The 21,942-nt window shown below is 44.8% G+C and overlaps 1 protein-coding gene across 1 annotated transcript in view; it reads right to left on the bottom strand.

Moving 5' to 3' along the window:
* The window catches only part of xylt1 (xylosyltransferase I), a gene marked incomplete at both ends in the record, with an annotated part of 71,445 nt that overhangs the window by 31,680 nt on the left and 17,823 nt on the right, over positions 1-21,942 (bottom strand). Inside the window, 5 exons of the mRNA XM_083649249.1 lie at positions 11,940-12,142; positions 13,346-13,378; positions 13,992-14,155; positions 19,547-19,805; positions 20,929-21,189. Of these exons, the coding sequence (XP_083505375.1) occupies positions 11,940-12,142; positions 13,346-13,378; positions 13,992-14,155; positions 19,547-19,805; positions 20,929-21,189 (920 nt within the window). The remainder of the gene's footprint in view (positions 1-11,939; positions 12,143-13,345; positions 13,379-13,991; positions 14,156-19,546; positions 19,806-20,928; positions 21,190-21,942) is intronic.

Here is a 21,942-nt window from a genome sequence, read left to right as displayed (position 1 = left end):
GAGAGAGAGACACAGACCGAGAGAGAGAGAGAGAGAGAGAGAGAGAGAGGAAGAGAGAGACACAGACCAAGAGAGAGGGAGAGAGAGAGAGAGAGAGAGAGAGGGAGGAAGAGAGATACACTGACCAAGAAAGAGGGAGAGAGAGAGAGAGAGAGAGAGAGGGAGGAAGAGAGATACACAGACCAAGAGAGAGGGAGAGAGAGAGAGAGAGAGAGAGAGAGAGAGAGACACAGACCGAGAGAGAGAGAGAGAGAGAGAGAGAGGAAGAGAGAGACACAGACCAAGAGAGAGGGAGAGAGAGAGAGAGAGAGAGAGAGAGGGAGGAAGAGAGATACACAGACCAAGAGAGAGGGAGAGAGAGAGAGAGAGAGAGGGAGGAAGAGAGATACACAGACCAAGAGAGAGGGAGAGAGAGAGAGAGAGAGAGAGAGAGAGAGGGAGGAAGAGAGATACACAGACCAAGAGAGAGGGAGAGAGAGAGAGAGAGAGGAAGAGAGAGACACAGACCAAGAGAGAGGGAGAGAGAGAGAGAGAGAGAGAGAGGGAGGAAGAGAGATACACAGACCGAGAGAGAGGGAGAGAGAGAGAGAGAAAGAGAGAGACACAGACCGAGAGAGAGAGAGAGAGGGAGGAAGAGAGAGACACAGACCGAGAGAGAGGGAGGAAGAGAGAGACACAGACCGAGAGAGAGAGAGAGAGAGAGAGGGAGGGAGAGAGAGAGGGAAGGAGAGAGACAGAGTGAGAGAGAGGGAAGAAGGGAGAAACAGAGAGAGAAATATTGTCAATCATCAACTCTGCCAATCATCACTTGGCACATCTGTACCACAGATCCATAGTTCACAACTATTTGTTTAACCTTTATTTATACAGGGCGAGTCTCACTGAGAGCAATGCTCTCTCTCTCTTTTAGGAGCGCCCTGTTCACATCCACACACATTCATACCTGGAAGCTGCCCAGTACAACCACAGTCTGATCTGCTGGCCACTGAGCAGTACAACCACAGTCTGATCTGCTGGCCACTGAGCAGCTCCGCTGGAGCGGTTGGGGTTAAGGGCCTTGCTCAAGGGCACCTCAGTGCTGGTAATGAGGGAGGGGCAAGCGCTGCTTTTCACTTTCCCCACAGTCGTGAGAGAGTCGTGGAAGGAGGAACTTGATTGTTGACACATTGTTGATCTGTCTGAAATGATATGGGACAGGAGTCTGTCTGTGGTCCAACTCTGCTCAATTAACAGCAGACACCAGCTGATCCAATTTAAAGTCGCTCACCGTCTTCACTATTCCAAGTCTAGGTTGCACAAGATCTACCCTCACCACTATGTGATAGGTGTCAGGTGTTAAGAGGGTACACTGTCCCATGCTTTTGGGTTTTGCCCTTCACTATCCGGATTCTGGGCCAAAATATTTGATTGGTACTCTAAGGCCTATAAAATAACCCTTCAGCCGGAGGCAGAACTCGCCATCTTCGGCTGCTCGGAATCCTCTCTGCTCCTCCCTACGACTGTGCAAATAGGTTTCTAATAGATAGAAAGAGTTTAAACATGAGCTCTACATGAACATCATAAACAACTCAAGCTGAACATCCAATAACTAGGTTAAAACTACTTCACAGAAAACATTTCAAATCAAAGCCTACATTCAGTCCATGAGGGGACGGGGTTCTCAGGCGGTGGGTCCCATAGTGTTCCCTCCTGGAAAGTAAGACATCCAAGTGACCTCCTCTAAGAGTGAGTGAGACCTTCTCAATACCAATGTGATTTGAATTCAACAAAATGAGCTGCCACAGGATCATTCATGTTTTTGCATCTGATAGTGCTTCTATGTTCAGCAATACGCCTTTTCAATGCTCTATACTCGGCAAGATCATATTCATAAACGAGGACCACTTTTATGACTTTGAAGCATAAATGCAGTTTTTTTAAACGCAATTCTCGTTTGTGAAGATTAGCCTATCTTGCTGTGAACGGATACCGATAGCGTCACTCCCTTTTCTGTTTGCCTCCCAGCCGAGACCTCAGGACCACAATGGAAATAAGCTTAACGACTTTATTGTGATATCCTGATGAACTATTTTATACTGTATGCTTGTTGGTGTATCGTATTTTTTAATTAGTCAAATAAATTCAATCAATCAATCAATCAATCAACAAAAACTTCGCTGTTTCATAAACCTTTGTTAACCAGACCTTATTTCAATCATTTAACCGAAATCCATATACAAAAATCCCATTGCCTTTTTCCCTACAAACCAGCATGGCGGGAATTTCTGGGTAAGCGTACAAAAATACGTCATCCCTGCTGTACTCTATTTGCGCAAAAACTAGGTAGGAAAGAAATAGTCTTCCAGCTGTGAAGACACTCCTCCCTCAGATCCTCCTCCTCCATGCATTACTTTCACATGTATTATTGCATTTGACTTCTTTGTTGTATCCACTTTCCTTCTCCTGCATCAGTTAGTAGAAGCTACATAGATAGCTAGTGTGCTCAGTGTTGTTGTATCCACTGTCCTTCTCCTGCATCAGTTAGTAGAAGCTACATAGATAGCTAGTGTGCTCAGTGTTGTTGTATCCACTGTCCTTCTCCTGCATCAGTTAGTAGAAGCTACATAGATAGCTAGTGTGCTCAGTGTTGTTGTATCCACTGTCCTTCTCCTGCATCAGTTAGTAGAAGCTACATAGATAGCTAGTGTGCTCAGTGTTGTATCCACTGTCCTTCTCCTGCATCAGTTAGTAGAAGCTACATAGATAGCTAGTGTGCTCAGTATTGTATCCACTTTCCTTCTCCTGCATCAGTTAGTAGAAGCTATAGCTAGTGTGCTCAGTGTTGTATCCACTGTCCTTCTCCTGCATCAGTTAGTAGAAGCTACATAGATAGCTAGTGTGCTCAGTATTGTATCCACTTTCCTTCTCCTGCATCAGTTAGTAGAAGCTACATAGATAGCTAGTGTGCTCAGTGTTGTATCCACTTTCCTTCTCCTGCATCAGTTAGTAGAAGCTACATAGATAGCTAGTGTGCTCAGTGTTGTTGTATCCACTTCCTTTCTCCTGCATCAGTTAGTAGAAGCTACATAGATAGCTAGTGTGCTCAGTATTGTATCCACTTTCCTTCTCCTGCATCAGTTAGTAGAAGCTACATAGATAGCTAGTGTGCTCAGTGTTGTATCCACTTTCCTTCTCCTGCATCAGTTAGTAGAAGCTACATAGATAGCTAGTGTGCTCAGTGTTGTTGTATCCACTGTCCTTCTGCTGCATCAGTTAGTAGAAGCTACATAGATAGCTAGTGTGCTCAGTATTGTATCCACTTTCCTTCTCCTGCATCAGTTAGTAGAAGCTACATAGATAGCTAGTGTGCTCAGTGTTGTATCCACTTTCCTTCTCCTGCATCAGTTAGTAGAAGCTACATAGATAGCTAGTGTGCTCAGTGTTGTTGTATCCACTTCCTTTCTCCTGCATCAGTTAGTAGAAGCTACATAGATAGCTAGTGTGCTCAGTGTTGTTGTATCCACTTCCTTTCTCCTGCATCAGTTAGTAGAAGCTACATAGATAGCTAGAGTGCTCAGTGTTGTTGTATCCACTGTCCTTCTCCTGCATCAGTTAGTAGAAGCTATAGCTAGTGTGCTCAGTGTTGTATCCACTTTCCTTCTCCTGCATCAGTTAGTAGAAGCTACATAGATAGCTAGTGTGCTCAATGTTGTTGTATCCACTTTCCTTCTCCTGCATCAGTTAGTAGAAGCTACATAGATAGCTAGTGTGCTCAGTGTTGTTGTATCCACTGTCCTTCTCCTGCATCAGTTAGTGGAAGCTACATAGATAGCTAGTGTGCTCAGTGTTGTATCCACTTTCCTTCTCCTGCATCAGTTAGTAGAAGCTACATAGATAGCTAGTGTGCTCAGTGTTGTTGTATCCACTGTCCTTCTCCTGCATCAGTTAGTAGAAGCTACATAGATAGCTAGTGTGCTCAGTGTTGTTGTATCCACTTTCCTTCTCCTGCATCAGTTAGTAGAAGCTACATAGATAGCTAGTGTGCTCAGTGTTGTTGTATCCACTGTCCTTCTCCTGCATCAGTTAGTGGAAGCTACATAGATAGCTAGTGTGCTCAGTGTTGTTGTATCCACTGTCCTTCTCCTGCATCAGTTAGTAGAAGCTACATAGATAGCTAGTGTGCTCAGTGTTGTATCCACTGTCCTTCTCCTGCATCAGTTAGTGGAAGCTACATAGATAGCTAGTGTGCTCAGTGTTGTTGTATCCACTGTCCTTCTCCTGCATCAGTTAGTGGAAGCTACATAGATAGCTAGAGTGCTCAGTGTTGTTGTATCCACTGTCCTTCTCCTGCATCAGTTAGTAGAAGCTATAGCTAGTGTGCTCAGTGTTGTATCCACTTTCCTTCTCCTGCATCAGTTAGTAGAAGCTACATAGATAGCTAGTGTGCTCAGTATTGTATCCACTTTCCTTCTCCTGCATCAGTTAGTAGAAGCTATAGCTAGTGTGCTCAGCAGTGTTGGGCAAGTTACTTTCAAAATGTAATATACTACATATTACTAGTTACTTTCATTTGAAAGTAATAAGTTACTTTACAATATTACTTTCTGTGTAGAGTAACTCATTACTTATTACACTACTTTTGCATTACTTTCACCAAAATAACAGCAGCAGCAGAATGACATTGCCGCCCCGGAACCATCCCGAAAAATAATTTCAACCACCTTGAAATCAGTGTTAACAGTCCAAAATTCGAAATGTTATTATTTTCCTTTGTTATTGTCATCTATAGTGGTTATTTGCATAAAAACACACAGTTTGATTAGGAAATGATTGTATCTTTTTGAAATATGTGCTTTGATTTAATCAAATGTAACTCAATTTGTAACTTGAGTTACTTGACAAAGTAACTGGTATAATATTACTGAAATCCTAAAAGTAATAAGTTATATTACTGAGTTACTGCTAAAAGTAATATATTACATGTAATATGTTACTTTTGTAATGAGTTACCCCCAACACTGGTGCTCAGTGTTGTATCCACTGTCCTTCTACTGCATCAGTTAGTAGAAGCTACATAGATAGCTAGTGTGCTCAGTGTTGTTGTATCCACTGTCCTTCTCCTGCATCAGTTAGTGGAAGCTACATAGATAGCTAGTGTGCTCAGTGTTGTTGTATCCACTGTCCTTCTCCTGCATCAGTTAGTAGAAGCTACATAGATAGCTAGTGTGCTCAGTGTTGTTGTATCCACTGTCCTTCTCCTGCATCAGTTAGTGGAAGCTACACAGATAGCTAGTGTGCTCAGTATTGTATCCACTTTCCTTCTCCTGCATCAGTTAGTGGAAGCTACATAGATAGCTAGTGTGCTCAGTGTTGTTGTATCCACTTTCCTTCTCCTGCATCAGTTAGTGGAAGCTACATAGATAGCTAGTGTGCTCAGTGTTGTTGTATTCACTATCCTCCTCCTGCATCAGTTAGTAGAAGCTACATAGATAGCTAGTGTGCTCAGTGTTGTTGTATCCACTGTCCTTCTCCTGCATCAGTTAGTAGAAGCTACATAGATAGCTAGTGTGCTCAGTGTTGTTGTATCCACTGTCCTTCTCCTGCATCAGTTAGTAGAAGCTACATAGATAGCTAGTGTGCTCAGTGTTGTATCCACTGTCCTTCTCCTGCATCAGTTAGTAGAAGCCACATAGATAGCTAGTGTGCTCAGTGTTGTTGTATCCACTGTCCTTCTCCTGCATCAGTTAGTAGAAGCTACATAGATAGCTAGTGTGCTCAGTGTTGTTGTATCCACTTTCCTCCTCCTGCATCAGTTAGTAGAAGCTACATAGATAGCTAGTGTGCTCAGTGTTGTTGTATCCACTTTCCTCCTCCTGCATCAGTTAGTAGAAGCTACATAGATAGCTAGTGTGCTCAGTGTTGTTGTATCCACTTTCCTCCTCCTGCATCAGTTAGTAGAAGCTACATAGATAGCTAGTGTGCTCAGTGTTGTATCCACTGTCCTTCTCCTGCATCAGTTAGTAGAAGCCACATAGATAGCTAGTGTGCTCAGTGTTGTTGTATCCACTGTCCTTCTCCTGCATCAGTTAGTAGAAGCTACATAGATAGCTAGTGTGCTCAGTGTTGTTGTATCCACTTTCCTCCTCCTGCATCAGTTAGTAGAAGCTACATAGATAGCTAGTGTGCTCAGTGTTGTTGTATCCACTTTCCTCCTCCTGCATCAGTTAGTAGAAGCTACATAGATAGCTAGTGTGCTCAGTGTTGTTGTATCCACTTTCCTCCTCCTGCATCAGTTAGTAGAAGCTACATAGATAGCTAGTGTGCTCAGTGTTGTTGTATCCACTTTCCTTCTCCTGCATCAGTTAGTAGAAGCTACATAGATAGCTAGTGTGCTCAGTGTTGTTGTATCCACTGTCCTTCTCCTGCATCAGTTAGTAGAAGCTACATAGATAGCTAGTGTGCTCAGTGTTGTTGTATCCACTTTCCTTCTCCTGCATCAGTTAGTAGAAGCTACATAGATAGCTAGTGTGCTCAGTGTTGTTGTATCCACTGTCCTTCTCCTGCATCAGTTAGTAGAAGCCACATAGACAGCTAGTGTGCTCAGTGTCGTTGGGGGGGAATATCCATGTGTGTGGTGTCACATCATTTACGCTCGGCCACTTAACCACAGGAATAACAAAAACACATCTAAACAACAAAATGGATTCAGAAATGTAAGTTACATCACCAATAGCTGTTTGTTTAACAGTGTTTAAGTGTGTTCGGGTCGATTTATTTCCTTAAATGGACACGTGCCTAAACAGGATGCGGTTTCATGTTTTAACTAAGTGTCTCTCTTTCGTAAACAATGCCATTCCAGTTACTCAATCTTTGTAGGGCAGCTGGACGGTTTCGCTTCCACATGGGAGAAGTTAGCCTTGAAGGCTTTCTGCCAGAAAGGGATGACGCAGAACAGACGAATCTCCATACAACTCACATGTTATATTGCATTTTTATTTTTGTTTTAAGGGTGTTGGTTGTTATGTTTACGGTTAGGCAACAACAACTTCATTACGGTTAGGGTTTTCTTATTTAACCACAACCAAACCCTAAGCACATAATTTAACATGTTCAAATCATAAAAATGCTTGTTAAAAAGGTATGCGGCTTGACCAGGAATCAAACCCCCAGTCCTCAGATTTCAGAAGGCAACTACCTTACCCATTAAGCCACAAGCCCAAACCACAATTTTGGCTGAACATTTTCAACCCCTAACCCTAACCTTAACCAAGTTGTTTTACTTGCATAACCCTAACCATAACAACCAACATCCTTAAAAAACAAAATAAACAAAAAACAAAAATAAAAATGCAATGAAACATGTTTGAAGAGTTGTATGGAGATTCCTCTGAACCGCATCATCGCTTTCTGGCAGAAAGGCTTCCCGGCTAACTTCTCCCATGTGCATCTGGCACAGCCTTCATATCAAGCTCGGCTCGTGTGTGGGCTCAAAACGATGCAAACAGCCACTCCCTCCTGCACTATACTCTAGCATGGGACTAGACAAGTGTCGCCCTAATGAATAGACAGGGGAAGCAGAGGATAGCAGACAGACTGATCTCTCTAATAGACAGGGGAAGCAGAGGATAGCAGACAGACTGATCTCTCTAATAGACAGGGAAAGCAGAGGATAGCAGACAGACTGATCTCTCTAATAGACAGGGGAAGCAGAGGATAGCAGACTGATCTCTCTAATAGACAGGGAAAGCAGAGGATAGCAGACAGACTGATCTCTCTAATAGACAGGGGAAGCAGAGGATAGCAGACAGACTGATCTCTCTAATAGACAGAGAAAGCAGAGGATAGCAGACTGATCTCTCTAATAGACAGGGAAAGCAGAGGATAGCAGACAGACTGATCTCTCTAATAGACAGGGAAAGCAGAGGATAGCAGACAGACTGATCTCTCTAATAGACAGGGAAAGCAGAGGATAGCAGACAGGCTGATCTCTCTAATAGACAGGGAAAGCAGAGGATAGCAGACAGACTGATCTCTCTAAAGCCGTTTTTCCACATGCGTACCGGAAAATTACCTGTAAGTCAATATCGGACATTTCCCGGAATTTCCCTTCACACCTGAGCGCTCGCATGTGGGAATCTAATCGTCAAATAGCCGGTATGTTGGGGGGTGGGGTGGGGCGGAGCGGCCGGGGGGCGGAGGGGAGTGGCCTGGGGTCATGACGTATAAACTGTGCTGCAGGCCACTGAGGCCAGTCAGAAAAAAACAACAAACAAACATGGAGCCGGCGTCCACTCTTTTGATAATATTGCTGACTCGTTTCAGTCGTTTGACTTAAGAGCAGCGTCAAGCCAGCGTAATAAACACAGCCGATTTCCCCCCTCCCCTCTCTGCTCGAGAGAGGCCAGTCCTTCTTCAGTCCTCCGCACTTCGCAGCAGCCACACAGGACAGACACAGCGAGAATGGCAGAGGCTTGCAAGCTGCCCAACGCTTGTATGTATGTAGAGAAAGCAAATGCACGAAGCGAAATGTGGAAGTAGTTTGCTTTGATGTGCGCAAATGATTAGATGATGCACGCTGGAAGTGAACGTTAACTCATTGAGTGCCATGGACGGACATGTTCGTCATTTCAAATAGTAACGTAGAGTGCCAAGGACGGACATGTTCGTCAATTGCGTTTTTTGACGGTGGGGCGTCGATCAAAGCCTTCTGCCTCTCCTGTACAAATATTATAGCTATTGGAGGTCTATAACCTATTTTACAGAACCCTTAGGTGGCGACAGTGCTCTCCAGGTTAACAGAAAGGCAGAGAAAAACAGAGAATAAGTCGTTGGGGAAACGGAAATCGCATCGCATCCGTATGCATCGATATGCATGAAGCGTTTTAACGGTAGATGTGCCTGCAGCAGGCAGCAGCCAATCTGCTCCCACAATTGAGCTCCTCCATGTCCGCTGCACAGCCCATTCGCATGATCAGCCGTTATTATCCTCAACTGGAAGCATACAGTAGTAGCCGGTGACAAACACACGCGGAAAAAGCTGGATGTCGCCGACGCGCACCCTTCACAGTGCAGACAGAGCAAACTCAGCAGAGAGCCACCTCCCATACAGGAGGAGTGTGCAGTTGAGGCGGGGCGGGGCGGGGGGGGGGGGGGGGGGGGGGGGGGCACGCAGAGCAGCACACAACACTGACCCAGACAGACCCAGGCAGCAGGACAGGGTTGGCAAACGCAAGCCAGAATATCCGATGCCCACCAGCAGCAAATCAAGATCAGCAAGAAGCTGCAACCAGCAGCGCACGCAGGGGCCAGCGCTGCTGGTTGCAGCTAAAAATATTATTCTGCCAAACAAAATTCCCTGGCCTTCACTGTTTTATTGAAGGAAATTATTTTTGAGGTGTGACTACATCAGAAAATTAGCTTCAGAGTCAGTGATGTGTTTGAAATGTTTAATTTCACAAAAGGGCCATTATCTCAGCTTCTAGAAAAAAACTGCTCTTTTTTGTTAAATCAAGCTATCTTCTCCGGCTGATAACTAAAGAACGGAAAATGATATCAATAAACCTGTTTTTGCTGATGATAGAAAAGAGTCTCATCGTTCTTTTTGCGTGTTCATTGTTTACATAGTAATATCACACAATATTCTGTGGGCCTCGAGAAATCACTGAAAACGCTCTGAAACTCTGGCACTGGGAGCGTCCGTTCTCCAAAAGTGGCTGGCACTCAATGAGTTAAGCAACGTGTGTACACCTCGCCCAAGGACCGGTGTCGCGGCAAATGACTGGACCCGTTCTACACTTGTGTGCCTTATCGCGCATACCGCTCTTCTGACTGGCTCGAAACTGGTGAAATGTCTGCGACGACGGGGTCGCGCTTATACCGGAACAACTTTCACACATGAAGGCATTAGACCGCGTTCCGGTCATTTAGCGGTAAAAGGCGCATGTGGGAAAACAGCTTAATAGACATGGAAAGCAGAGGATAGCAGACAGACTGATCTCTCTAATAGACAGGGGAAGCAGAGGATAGCAGACAGACAGATCTGTTTGATTATGTTCATGCACATGAAATCCCAGTGAAACGGCTGCACCGACTTTTGCTCTTGTTTGATGTCGAGCTGATCATCTATCAAACTGGAGTCCCATCAAAGCATTTCTTTGGTGAATTATGATACATCGAGTTGGAAAAGATTAATCGAAAAGGCCTGAAAACATTTGTCCGATATCGCAAAAAAAATAAAAAAAATAAAAAAAGAGGGGCGGGGGGCGGTTTACGCTTGCTTTAAGTGGAAAATAATTTTGTCAGACATTAGAATATCATACATGTTGTTTTTAACATTGCATTGCATGACCATTCTGCATAATAAGCATTGCATTATTTGAACATTAATTTTGGTCAACTTTGGCCAATTCTTTCCATTCTTCTGGTGGATGATTTTTTTTTTTTTTACAACCATAAAGGCAATATTCACTTCAACCCAGCTGATGGAAACACTCATAATTTGCATTTTATTTTTTCCCAGGATTTCAAACGTTTGCGCGACATTTCCTTGACAGTTGGATGGAAATATACCTACTAACATACAACCCATAAACACTCTCTTTCACTTTGTCCCATTGAACCACAATCCATGTGCTCTGATGCCATGGCAGCTAATGACGCCGCTGTCCTGACGGAGCCACTATGGATTTGAGCTGGAAGGCTGTTTGAAATGGTCCATTTGATGGGAGGACAGAGCAGAAAGGCCTGGCTGCTGTTATGTGTCTTCTTGTATTCCCATCCTTCTGGAAAACCAAATGTCCCCACAAGTAGGGCTGAGTATTAGGTCAAATTTCAAGAATCGATTCGATTACGATTCACAAGGTTCCGAATAGATTAATCCCGATTCGATTCGATTCCGATTCCGATTCGATTAATTTCAATATCGATTTGGTTAGTGATACTAAAACATGTTTTTGAGCTGTAACCTGAATTACATGACTGTCCAGTTATGTAACACAGGGGTCAACTTGAAACTATGTTTCAACTACCACACACAGCCTATAATATTATAGCCTATGTTTATAAAAAAGAAAATCGATCTCTGGACATATGAATCGATATCAAAGGATTAAAATAAAAATCGATTTAAAATTGGAGAATCGATTTTTTTAACCCAGCCCTACCCACAAGGATAGAAATGAGGACTGCTGGTCTGTACTTCTTCAAGGATATGGTTTAGGATTAGTCTGTGGATGGTTTAGGATTAGTCTGATTAATCTGTCTCTTGGGGCGGCTGGAGCTCAGGAGGTAGAGCGGGTCGTCCACTAATCACTTTGGATAAAAGAGGTCGGTGGTTCCATTCCCGCCTCCTCCAGTCTGCATGTCGAAGTGTCCATGGGCAAGATACTGAACCCCAAATTGCTCCCGATGGTGTGCCAGCACCCTGCGTGGTACCTTATGGGGTAAGTCTGTTAACCCTGCTAACCTTATAGGGTAAGTCTGTTAACCCTGCTCACCTTATAGGGTAAGTCTGTTAACCCTGTTCACTTTATGGGGTAAGTCTGTTAACCCTGCTCACCTTATAGGGTAAGTCTGTTAACCCTGTTCACCTTATGGGGTAAGTCTGTTAACCCTGCTCACCTTATAGGGTAAGTCTGTTAACCCTGTTCACTTTATGGGGTAAGTCTGTTAACCCTGTTCACTTTATGGGGTAAGTCTGTTAACCCTGCTCACCTTATAGGGTACGTCTGTTAACCCTGTTCACCTTATGGGGTAAGTCTGTTAGCCCTGCTCACCTTATGGGGTAAGTCTGTTAGCCCTGCTCACCTTATGGGGTAAGTCTGTTAGCCCTGCTCACCTTATAGGGTAAGTCTGTTAGCCCTGCTCACCTTATGGGGTAAGTCTGTTAGCCCTGCTCACCTTATAGGGTAAGTCTGTTAGCCCTGCTCACCTTATGGGGTAAGTCTGTTAACCCTGCTCACCTTATGGGGTAGTCAGCAGCACTGAGGTTGATGAAGAAGTCCCAGGACCAGTCAGCCATCTGGAGAAGGTCCTCCATGCTGCGTAGGTACATGGTTAGTAGGCTGGCCCCGCCCCAGATGGTGGACATACGCCAAGAAGTCACCCGTACGTTGGGGTATTGGCTGGCCAGTAATAACACCTCTCTGTGAAGGTAGTTGGATCTCTGTGTGGTTACAAAAAGTGCAAGTAACACATTATCTCAAGGTAACTTAAAGGAACACGGCCACATTTTGGGAGATTCACCTATTTACACCCTGTTTTCAGCTTCAATCTATTTACACCCTGTTTTCAGCTTCAATCTATTTACACCCTGTTTTCAGCTTCAATCTATTTACACCCTGTTTTCAACTTCAATCTATTTACACCCTGTTTTCAGCTTCAATCTATTTACACCCTGTTTTCAGCTTCAATCTTCATAGTAGCCATGTGGGCGACGAATGTCAGGGGCTGCTTCTGTAGCCTACAGTCAACATTTCAGCTAAAAACATGGTGTAAATGACGTCTTTTCAAGCCAGCTTGGCATCTCAGGGCTTGTGGAGACTTAGATTAGGCCAGGTGAGCAGTATGGAAGCTTTTTCTTTTTTTTTACGTTTTTACTTGTGTTAACGGGGGTAGGCTAGCTAGTACCATTCATTACCATTCATTGTGCTAAGCTAACTAGCACTCGCTATTTTTCTACTATATGCATAGAGAAGAGAAGGGCATCCATCGATCTTCTCATCTTACTATCGGGAAGATGGCAAATAGGCAAATCTCCCCACATGTTGGCGTGTTCCTTTAAGTCAAGTCAAGTCATTGTTTCTTGTCCCCATTGGGACAAGTCTGTGAAGGTCAGTGAAGTCTGATCCGGGCCACATGTCTGTTCACACTGACGTCACATTCCAAAATAATCAGATTTGAATCAGATTTTTTTTCCACGTTTGAAAGTGGCCCAGGTCAGATAAAAAAAAGCCACATTCCACGTGACTTGTACTGTTCACACAATCATGGAAAAAACTGACCTGAGTCACTGGGGGGGGGGGGGGTCTGCGGAGGATCAGATTCGGGCCACTTTTGCCTGCTGTGTGAATGTAGCCTTTGACAGGAGTATTAACCCTAACATACATGTCTTTGACAGGAGTAAGTAAGTATTACTCCTAATATACATGTTTTTGGTGGGAGGAGACCAGAGCACCCGGAGGAAACCCACACGTACACGGGGAGAACATGCAAACTCTACACAGAAAGGACCTGGGACATGCAAACTCTACACAGAAAGGACCTGGGACAGACCAGGGTGCCGTCAACGTACTACTCTTGTTACTGTAATTGAGTAGCTTTGACCAGTAGCGTGTACTGGTCTTTGGTGTTGTGTGGCAGGCCTCACCTGGTCTACGTGGATGTAGTAGTAGTGGGAGGTGTGGTAGATAGCTCACCTGGTCTACATGGATGTAGTAGTAGTGGGAGGTGTGGTAGATAGCTCACCTGGTCTATGTGGATGTACTAGTAGTGGGAGGTGTGGTAGATAGCTCACCTGGTCTACGTGGATGTAGTAGTAGTGGGAGGTGTGGTAGATAGCTCACCTGGTCTACGTGGATGTAGTAGTAGTGGGAGGTGTGGTAGATAGCTCACCTGGTCTACGTGGATGTAGTAGTAGTGGGAGGTGTGGTAGATAGCTCACCTGGTCTACATGGATGTAGTAGTAGTGGGAGGTGTGGTAGATAGCTCACCTGGTCTACGTGGATGTAGTAGTAGTGGGAGGTGTGGTAGATGGCTCACCTGGTCTACGTGGATGTAGTAGTAGTGGGAGGTGTGGTAGATAGCTCACCTGGTCTACGTGGATGTAGTAGTAGTGGGAGGTGTGGTAGATGGCTCACCTGGTCTACGTGGATGTAGTAGTAGTGGGAGGTGTGGTAGATGGCTCACCTGGTCTACGTGGATGTAGTAGTAGTGGGAGGTGTGGTAGATGGCTCACCTGGTCTACGTGGATGTAGTAGTAGTGGGAGGTGTGGTAGATGGCTCACCTGGTCTACGTGGATGTAGTAGTAGTGGGAGGTGTGGTAGATAGCTTTGAAGAGCCTCTGGAGCTGCCGTGAGGCCCGGCCGTGGACCACCAGGACGAAGGCGATCCGCACAGGCACAGCTGGGGCAGTCTCCGCCGGGTCCTCGTCCCACTCTACATTCACATTGGCCTTACCTGGACACGGAAGACCAGGGCGTTCGCTGCTTTACTACTATGGCCAAATATAGATGTTTTAACTTGACAACATAAACATTCTAAATGGCCCCTAGCTTACTTCCTGTTGCCGTTTTTTGCTAATACAACAGCTGACAGGAAATAAGCGAGGTTACAAATTAAGCAATAAGCCCCAAGAGGCCAGTGATTTTACAACAGCAAAGAGGCGTTTACATTTGACAGGGAAGATGGTATTTACATTGTTGTTGCTGCTGCACCCGATCTACTATGAATCACCTCATTCAATGGAAAGGAATTGCTTCAAAATGTCCCCATTCGATGGGGTGGAGTTGTACAATCTCTACAACCCAGTTTCTCTGGGTTGTAGAGATTACTTGCAAAACCCCATTCAATGGACAGCTCTACAACCCAGTTTCTCTGGGTTGTAGAGATTACTTGCAAAACCCCATTCAATGGATAAACCTGGGGTCTCCGAGGCCTGGGTGGGCCGCAGGACCCTGTGGAGGTCCTGGGGTCGCTTCGGGGGGTCTGCGGGCCGAACGGAAGGTCTGGGGGCCGAACGGAGGGTTCGAGACCCTCGGGGGTCATCTCTGGAGACCCCTCCAAGCCTCTCCCATGCCCCATGCCTAATCCTAACCCAGACCCTAACCTCTCCCACCCCCATGCCTAAACCTAACCTCTCCCACCCCCATGCCTAAACCTAACCTCTCCCACCCCTAACCCTGAACCTAACCTCTCCCACCCCCCATGCCTAACCCTAACCCTAACCCACCCCCCATGCCTAAACCTAACCTCTCCCACCCCTAACCCTAAACCTAACCTCTCCCACCCCCCATGCCTAAACCTAACCTCTCCCACCCCCATGCCTAAACCTAACCTCTCCCACCCCTAACCCTAACCTCTCCCATCCCCCATGCCTAAACCTAAGGACACAGGGGTCCAAGCAGACCCTCCCCATGCCTGCAGAGGTGGGCAGGGTGGTTGAGAGAAGAGCCAATGGAGAATCCTATCCATTAAATGAGGTTTTGCAAGTAATCTGTACAACCCCTGAATCCTACCCATTAAATGGGGTTTTGCAAGTAATCTCTACAACCCCAGGGAAACTGGGTTGTAGAGATTGTACAACTCCTCTCCATTCGATGGGGGCATTTGAATGCAATTCCTTTCCATTGAATGAGGTGATGTTGGCAATGAGCCAAAGCAGGTCGAAAATGAGTTACGCAGGTATTTTGAGATTTTGAGTGATTTGGTTACTTTCATCTCCATAGTGCATCATGGTGAATAATTATGTTCATAAAATAAAAGGGAAAGTATTTATTTTTATGGTTTTGGTGGAATGCCACTGTAGAAAATACAATGTTGTAGAATGTTTAAAGTCGAGCTGAACCCAAAAATGACTTTTATTTTATTTTAGTTCAAATACCTGGGTATGCAGTGCACCTATTTAATAATGTATGTATTTTCAAGATTTCATTCATAACAGTAATCTACAGTGTGCTGACGTCACCTAGTACTATCAAATTTCTACCCCATTTCAACCAATCATATCACGACATGGCAGCTGTCAATCAAATCTTCATTTCAGGATAATTTTCTCTTCCAAATGAAGGAGAAAATGGCGCCTAGTGCCTGTCATCTGGCAGAATTCCTATCCCATAAACTAACACCTAACTTGGCCAATTGTATGTTGATATACACAATAAAGAAAACGGTAATGCCTAACAATGCAAATAAATGTAACTGGCTCGTTAAAACTCGCATTCCAGGAATATTGTATTTACTGCAATAGCGTTAATGGCGCGTCCCTGAGAGCCTGGTTGTCAGGGGTCGCACCTCGGAGATTCCAGGCCGACAGGCTGCACTCTCCGCTCCGGCAGCTGGCTGCGTGCGGCTCGCTGAGCTCCACTCAGCCACTAAACCTCATGTCACCAGGCTCTTTCCGAGGAGAGCGCCACAACACGCTGAATCCCACTCGATTTGGGGGTGGAACATGCCAGGATTGGCCAAAGCCCAATCCAGTCCCGAGAATTGTCAAATCAAATCATCGACATGCTACTATGACCCGCCTCTCAACCTGTCATCTCAGACAAGTGATGTTTTCAGTCTGAAACGGACTCCGACCCACGCGCCACTACGGGTTCAGTTCGACTTTAAAGCCATTTTTCTCATGTTTTACTTTTAGACACATGATAACGGAATTAAAATACTCATAACTTTTGATCTGAGAGAGCCATCACAGTCATTCAAAAAGTTATATATATATAGGGGAGAGTTTCTAATTTATGGAAATATCAGAGAATGTCAAATAATTCCCACCATGTGAAGGGTGTTTGCAGACCACCACACGTTTATGGTCAGGCGAAACGGTCTTGGCTATAAAGCACTGCGGAAATACTGGGACATGCGTGAGACAAGTCCTACAAGTAAGATATGTTCTGATTGTGGTGAGCACAGGTTACTACCTGCCCCTGGGCATCCTATCCTGCCTATTACATTCCGTTCTCTCTCTGTCCGAGAAATATTCTGAGATCAGAGATGACCTATTTCAGTTCTTGTCTGCTGTCTGTGGCTGGCTGAGCTAAATCTGCCCCCGTGTCTACTGTATATAACCCTCTAACAACCGCCGTGATGTTCATCCTAAAGATGGCGTGGGGTGAGGCCTGCTGGGAAATGGGGCGGAGCCGTGGGCAGCCAGGCCTAATTAGTGACCATCCCGGGCTGTGAGGCATGCTGCCATTGAAGCCGGAGCGAAAATAACTGTAATCAGCCGGTCGGGACCAGCCCTGCTGCACAGACAGAGGAAGGCAGGGGGCGCAGTTGTGTGCACTGACTGCACTCGCCAAATGCCTCGTCTTTCTGCCAACCAGGGTTCCCACTCCTTAAACATCTAATTCAAGGACTTTAAGGACCTTCAAGCCAGACCCAATTCCTTCCAATTTAAGGGCCCAACACTGCACAGTTTGAGACACGGTCGAAGGTTGATTAATGTTACACTGAGAATTGAGAAAACCGAGAGAGAACGCAGAAAAACCTGCATCATTCCTGCATTGCATCAACTTCAATCACACTTTCTGGAGGCAGGTCAGTTTAAAAAAAATCAAAATAATTAAAATTTCTATTCTTGCACAAAATATATAAATTCCTGCACTTTCAATTGCCAATGTCTATTTATGTATTAAGGCCTTGATTTGTTTTCTTCAACTTTTAAGGATTTCAAGGACCTGTGGGAACCCTGGCCAACAACCCTCATCTTCTTCTCTTGAAAGAGCAAAAGCCAGTCAAACGCAGAGAGATCGCCCCCAACTCAGACAAATCATCCCTCATCGCTTGTCCAACCCATAGATATAATGACTGGTGCATCATCAAAGCAACCTAGAATCATATAAATTAAACCTCAAATAGCGCAGGGTGGTTCACCGAGCATAACTACAAGTAAATCATTAGCCAGCCATTCCAGATATAGGACTACAAACTGCTCGTTTAATTAGGGTGTAATTATCATGTATGAGTAGCATCATTGTGGTGTATAGTCGAGCCGTACCCGTTCATGGTGAAAGGACTGGAATGTGCTCTGAAAACAGTCGGCAGCCTTGGCGTGTGCCGGGTTCAAACGCTTTATCAAAAGGCTCAATTTGGAGGCAAAAACCTCGGGACTGTTTGCAATGTGACGCCTGAAACCGACGGCCTCTCCTTCCCGCTCCGCGTCGGTCCTTCAATCTGCTACTCGCATCTGCTACTCGCTCTCGCCCTCTCATTTGCTGAGTGACGCGATCACTGGCGACGCTTTGCACAAACAGAGAAGTCTATTTGTTAACCCAGTTAGTCAGAAACATGGTTTTTGCGGTGGACACATGTAAATGTCATAACTGGATGAGAAGAATAACTTGTCACACTGCTTCTCACATTGGTTATTGGTTTTAAAGTTATGCATGGACTTGCTGCCCCTATCTGTATTAATGACCTACTATCAAAATATGTTCCTATCAGGTCCCCCATTGGGTCCTCAGATTCCCTCCAATTGTCCATTCCACAGTCTAGCACTAAACCTTATGGAGAGGCTGTTCATATGCCCACATAAACCCTTCACTGTTCTTGATTCTTCCCTTTAGATCAGTGTTTCTCAAACTTTTTCAGACCAAGGACCACTTAAACCAATGAAAAAAAAACTCGGGGACCACCTAACTCCCAAAACATCCCCAAAAAAACAATAGGCCTACTACTTCAACTGTAAATTACAGGCTAATTAAATGACAAATACCATTAAGGCTGTACAATTAATCAAATTTTTGGCTTCCCACAATTATGAAAACAAGATAACCGATATAAAAAATATATATGTAATTTATTTTAGTTAGTCCATTTACCTTTTTTTTTTTTTTTTTTTTTACATTTATTTCTCCTGTTCAGTTCAAATATATTCAAAGTTCAAAGAAAGTTTTTTCAAGTTCAATAAATGCACAATGTTGCCAAAGTCAAATAGGCTATCTTTGGCCATCTTCAAGTTGCATTCAGTGATGTTTTTGTGTTCAAATAAGTGTTAAATGGCTCTATATTCTGACAGCAATTACTGAAATAGAGTGTTTGGTCAGTAACTTGGAACTCCCAACCACCCGCTGTACTCTGTCTCCCTCCTGTAGCCCTGCAGGCAGAGTGGACGTATCTCCACAACCGTAAGTCGTAGAGAGTCAGGGGGGGTGACGATGGATTCGGGGTGAAAAAATACATAGAGTCCTTTAGAGGCATCGTGATCTGACCTTGGGTTTCCCAGAAAATGTAAACATTTCTCTGATTGGATAGTGGGAGGTAAAAAAGAGGAAAAAAATATAAATCTACTCGCGGACCACTAGGGGACGCCCGCGCGGACCACTGTTTTGAGAAACACTGCTTTAGAAAACATGACGGATATGATTAAACAGGGGAGTGAGGAGTGGATGGGCGCTATTCATTCCATGTCCATCCATCATGTGTAATCTCAGACACCACTCATCGAATTTTGACTAAACTTGGAGAAATGGTGCATCTCACCACTGTACTCCAGCATTTTCATTTGTTATGGATGAGCCTAAGTCAGGGACCGGTTAGGGTTAGGGTTAAGTCGGGTGCTACAACGTTCATTAGCCTAAGTCAGGTGCTACAACGTTCATTAGCCTAAGTCAGGTGCTACAACGTTTATTTGTTTCTTTGGTCATTCCTTTGTCACGCACGGCATCTCAGATAACACTCATTGGATTTTCACGAAACGTGGAGGTATGGCTGCATCTCACCACATTCTGACATGTTCAATATTAGATGGAGTGGCCCAGGAGGAGCTACTGTCTCTCCTTAGGATTTGGGATCAGCCTGCTAATCGTACCAGTCTCACCTTCTAGGGGGCAGTAGTACCAGTCTCACCTTCTAGGGGGCAGTAGCGAGGTACTTTCTCAGGCATGAGCGCCCTCTCCTTGTGTTTGCAGTAGACCTCCACGATCTGCTGCCGACACTCCCTGCTCTTGGCTCTGGACAGAGCCGAAATGGCCTCCTTCCCACTGATCTCACACTGCCGCTGCGCCTTCCTCTGCTCCAAGCCAGGGGGCGCTGTGGCCGACTTCTTGGAGTGGTAGGAAGGAGGATCCTGATTAGACCCCTGTCCCAATGTTGGATTGGTCGGCACCTGAGGGTAGGGATGGGGATCGTTCATTTTTTACGGATATAGACACCATTTTCGAGACGAGTCTTTTATCGGTACCACTAGTATCGATACTTTTCTACTATTTGGCATAGAAACAAGACGACAAAAAAAAATCTTATAATAATAATAATAATAATAAGTAATAATAATATAAATACCGCTTTGCACATTCAGCCATGCCAGCAAGCAACCGATTGACCAAATGAGAAATGAAGCGAACGAGGGCGTGAAGCAATTCAATTATTCTTAGTTTAGTTCAATGGCGGTTGAATTCAAAAAGTCCATTAGGCAACAGATGTATGTTTGTGCACCAGCCATTTGAAATGACATGACCCTCCTCTCGAGACATAACGTTAGGTTAGAGGAACCCACTATCTCGATAGCAGTATCGATAAGCTCGGACCTTATAGATTTTTATATATAAAATATAAAGTATAGAGTTTTGAGAAGGTATATGCAGGAATTCTGAAGTTAAATTCAATAACTTTTAAGATCTTTTTTTAAGACCTTTTCAATATACCTCAAATGGCACTTTTGTCACATCAGCGATAGGGGTGTAAATGACATGTTTCAACACGATACGATCTTATATGGGGCGGCTGTGGCTCAGGAGGTAGAGCGGGTCGTCCAGCAACCAGAAGGTCGGTGGCTCGATCCCCGGCTCCTCCCGTCCGCATGTCGAACTGTCCTTGGGCAATAAGACACTGAACCCCAAATTGCTCCCGATGGCTGTGCCAGCACCCTGTGTGGCAGCTGGCCGACTTCGGATGTAGGCACATTGTAAAGCGCTTTGGATAAAAGCGCTATATCAATGCAGTCCATTTACCATTTACCAGTTATATAGATTCTTTGGACAATGATATGATATTTGCTCATATCACAAAGTGCCACGATATGATATTGATTAAATTCAGGGGTCTGCGATTGATATGAGACAATATAAGCTCATTTAACACCATCAGCACAATAGCAAAAAATAATATCTCATCAAATTAAGGGTTTTTATACATTTTAAGGGCCCCTAAATTTCCCCTAAATTGATTTATCAACTTTTAAGGCTTTTCAAGACCCCGCGGATACCCTGTAGGTAGGATACCCTGCCTACCTGAGGGTGGACTTTACGGAGGTGGGTGTGGTTGTGCCCCGTGGCTGTGGGCAGGGCTGGAGGGTACTTGAGGAGCTCGTTGGCTGATTTCTCCAGCACGCTTTGCACCTGGGCTTTGTCCAGCCTGCGCTTGGCATTGGGGCCTGCCGCTCGCGGGCGTTGCGAGCGCGCTCCCAGGTTGCTGTTGCTGTCCACGGAGTTCTCGTTGTTGTTGCTGTCCAGGCGGACTTTCTCTTTGGGCCGGTGGGAATGGTAGCCATCCTACGGGGGAAATAACAGTCGTTAGGTATAAAACAATACAAATTATATCATCCAGTCTGCCTAATATAATATAATACAATAATATATATATATATATATATATAACGGTGGCATGATGCACACAGGCCACGTCAGTCCTATCAATGCGAGTCCAGTCCTTCAAGCGAGTCCAGTCAATTTAGCAAACTCATTAGTGCCTTTTAAACATGAAGTCTGGATCATGTCAGGCTAGAGAGAGCAGGATATTTTCAGGTTTTACCTTTTTAAACATGAGGGGTCTTTGTCTTTGTGGGGGGGGGGGGGGGGGGGGGCGGCGTGGTGGCATGTATCGAAAACAAGAATTGTGATAGGAAACAGCTTTAGCGAATTTGTAACCAGACTCCATTCAAAAACATGCCGTTTTAACAGAGTCCATTCCGACGACGAGGGGTGGCATTGTGCAAAAATGATGCAGTCAAAATAGTGGTCGCACCGTCGTCAATCACTGTGGGTGATTTATTTTACAAGTGGTATTCAAGTCATATCTGACTAGTTTTAAATTTATTTCTCCCCACAAAAGTTTGATAGCCTATCAGTCAGTCAGCTCCTATCCTCTCCGCAGTGTGGACGCAGTCACACAACACTGTCTGCCTCAAATGACTGCCTCACACAATAGAATTGGCTGCATCACGTTAGCGACAAATCTGGAGACTTCAAAAACATGCCGTTTTAACGGAGTCCATTCCGACAACGAGGGGTGGCAATGTGCCAAAA

Source organism: Poromitra crassiceps (assembly GCF_964638095.1).
Source record: "Poromitra crassiceps genome assembly, chromosome: 13".
Lineage (NCBI taxonomy): Eukaryota > Metazoa > Chordata > Actinopteri > Beryciformes > Melamphaidae > Poromitra > Poromitra crassiceps.
Note: the sequence above shows the minus strand (reverse complement) of the source record. Positions and strands in the feature narration are given on the sequence as shown.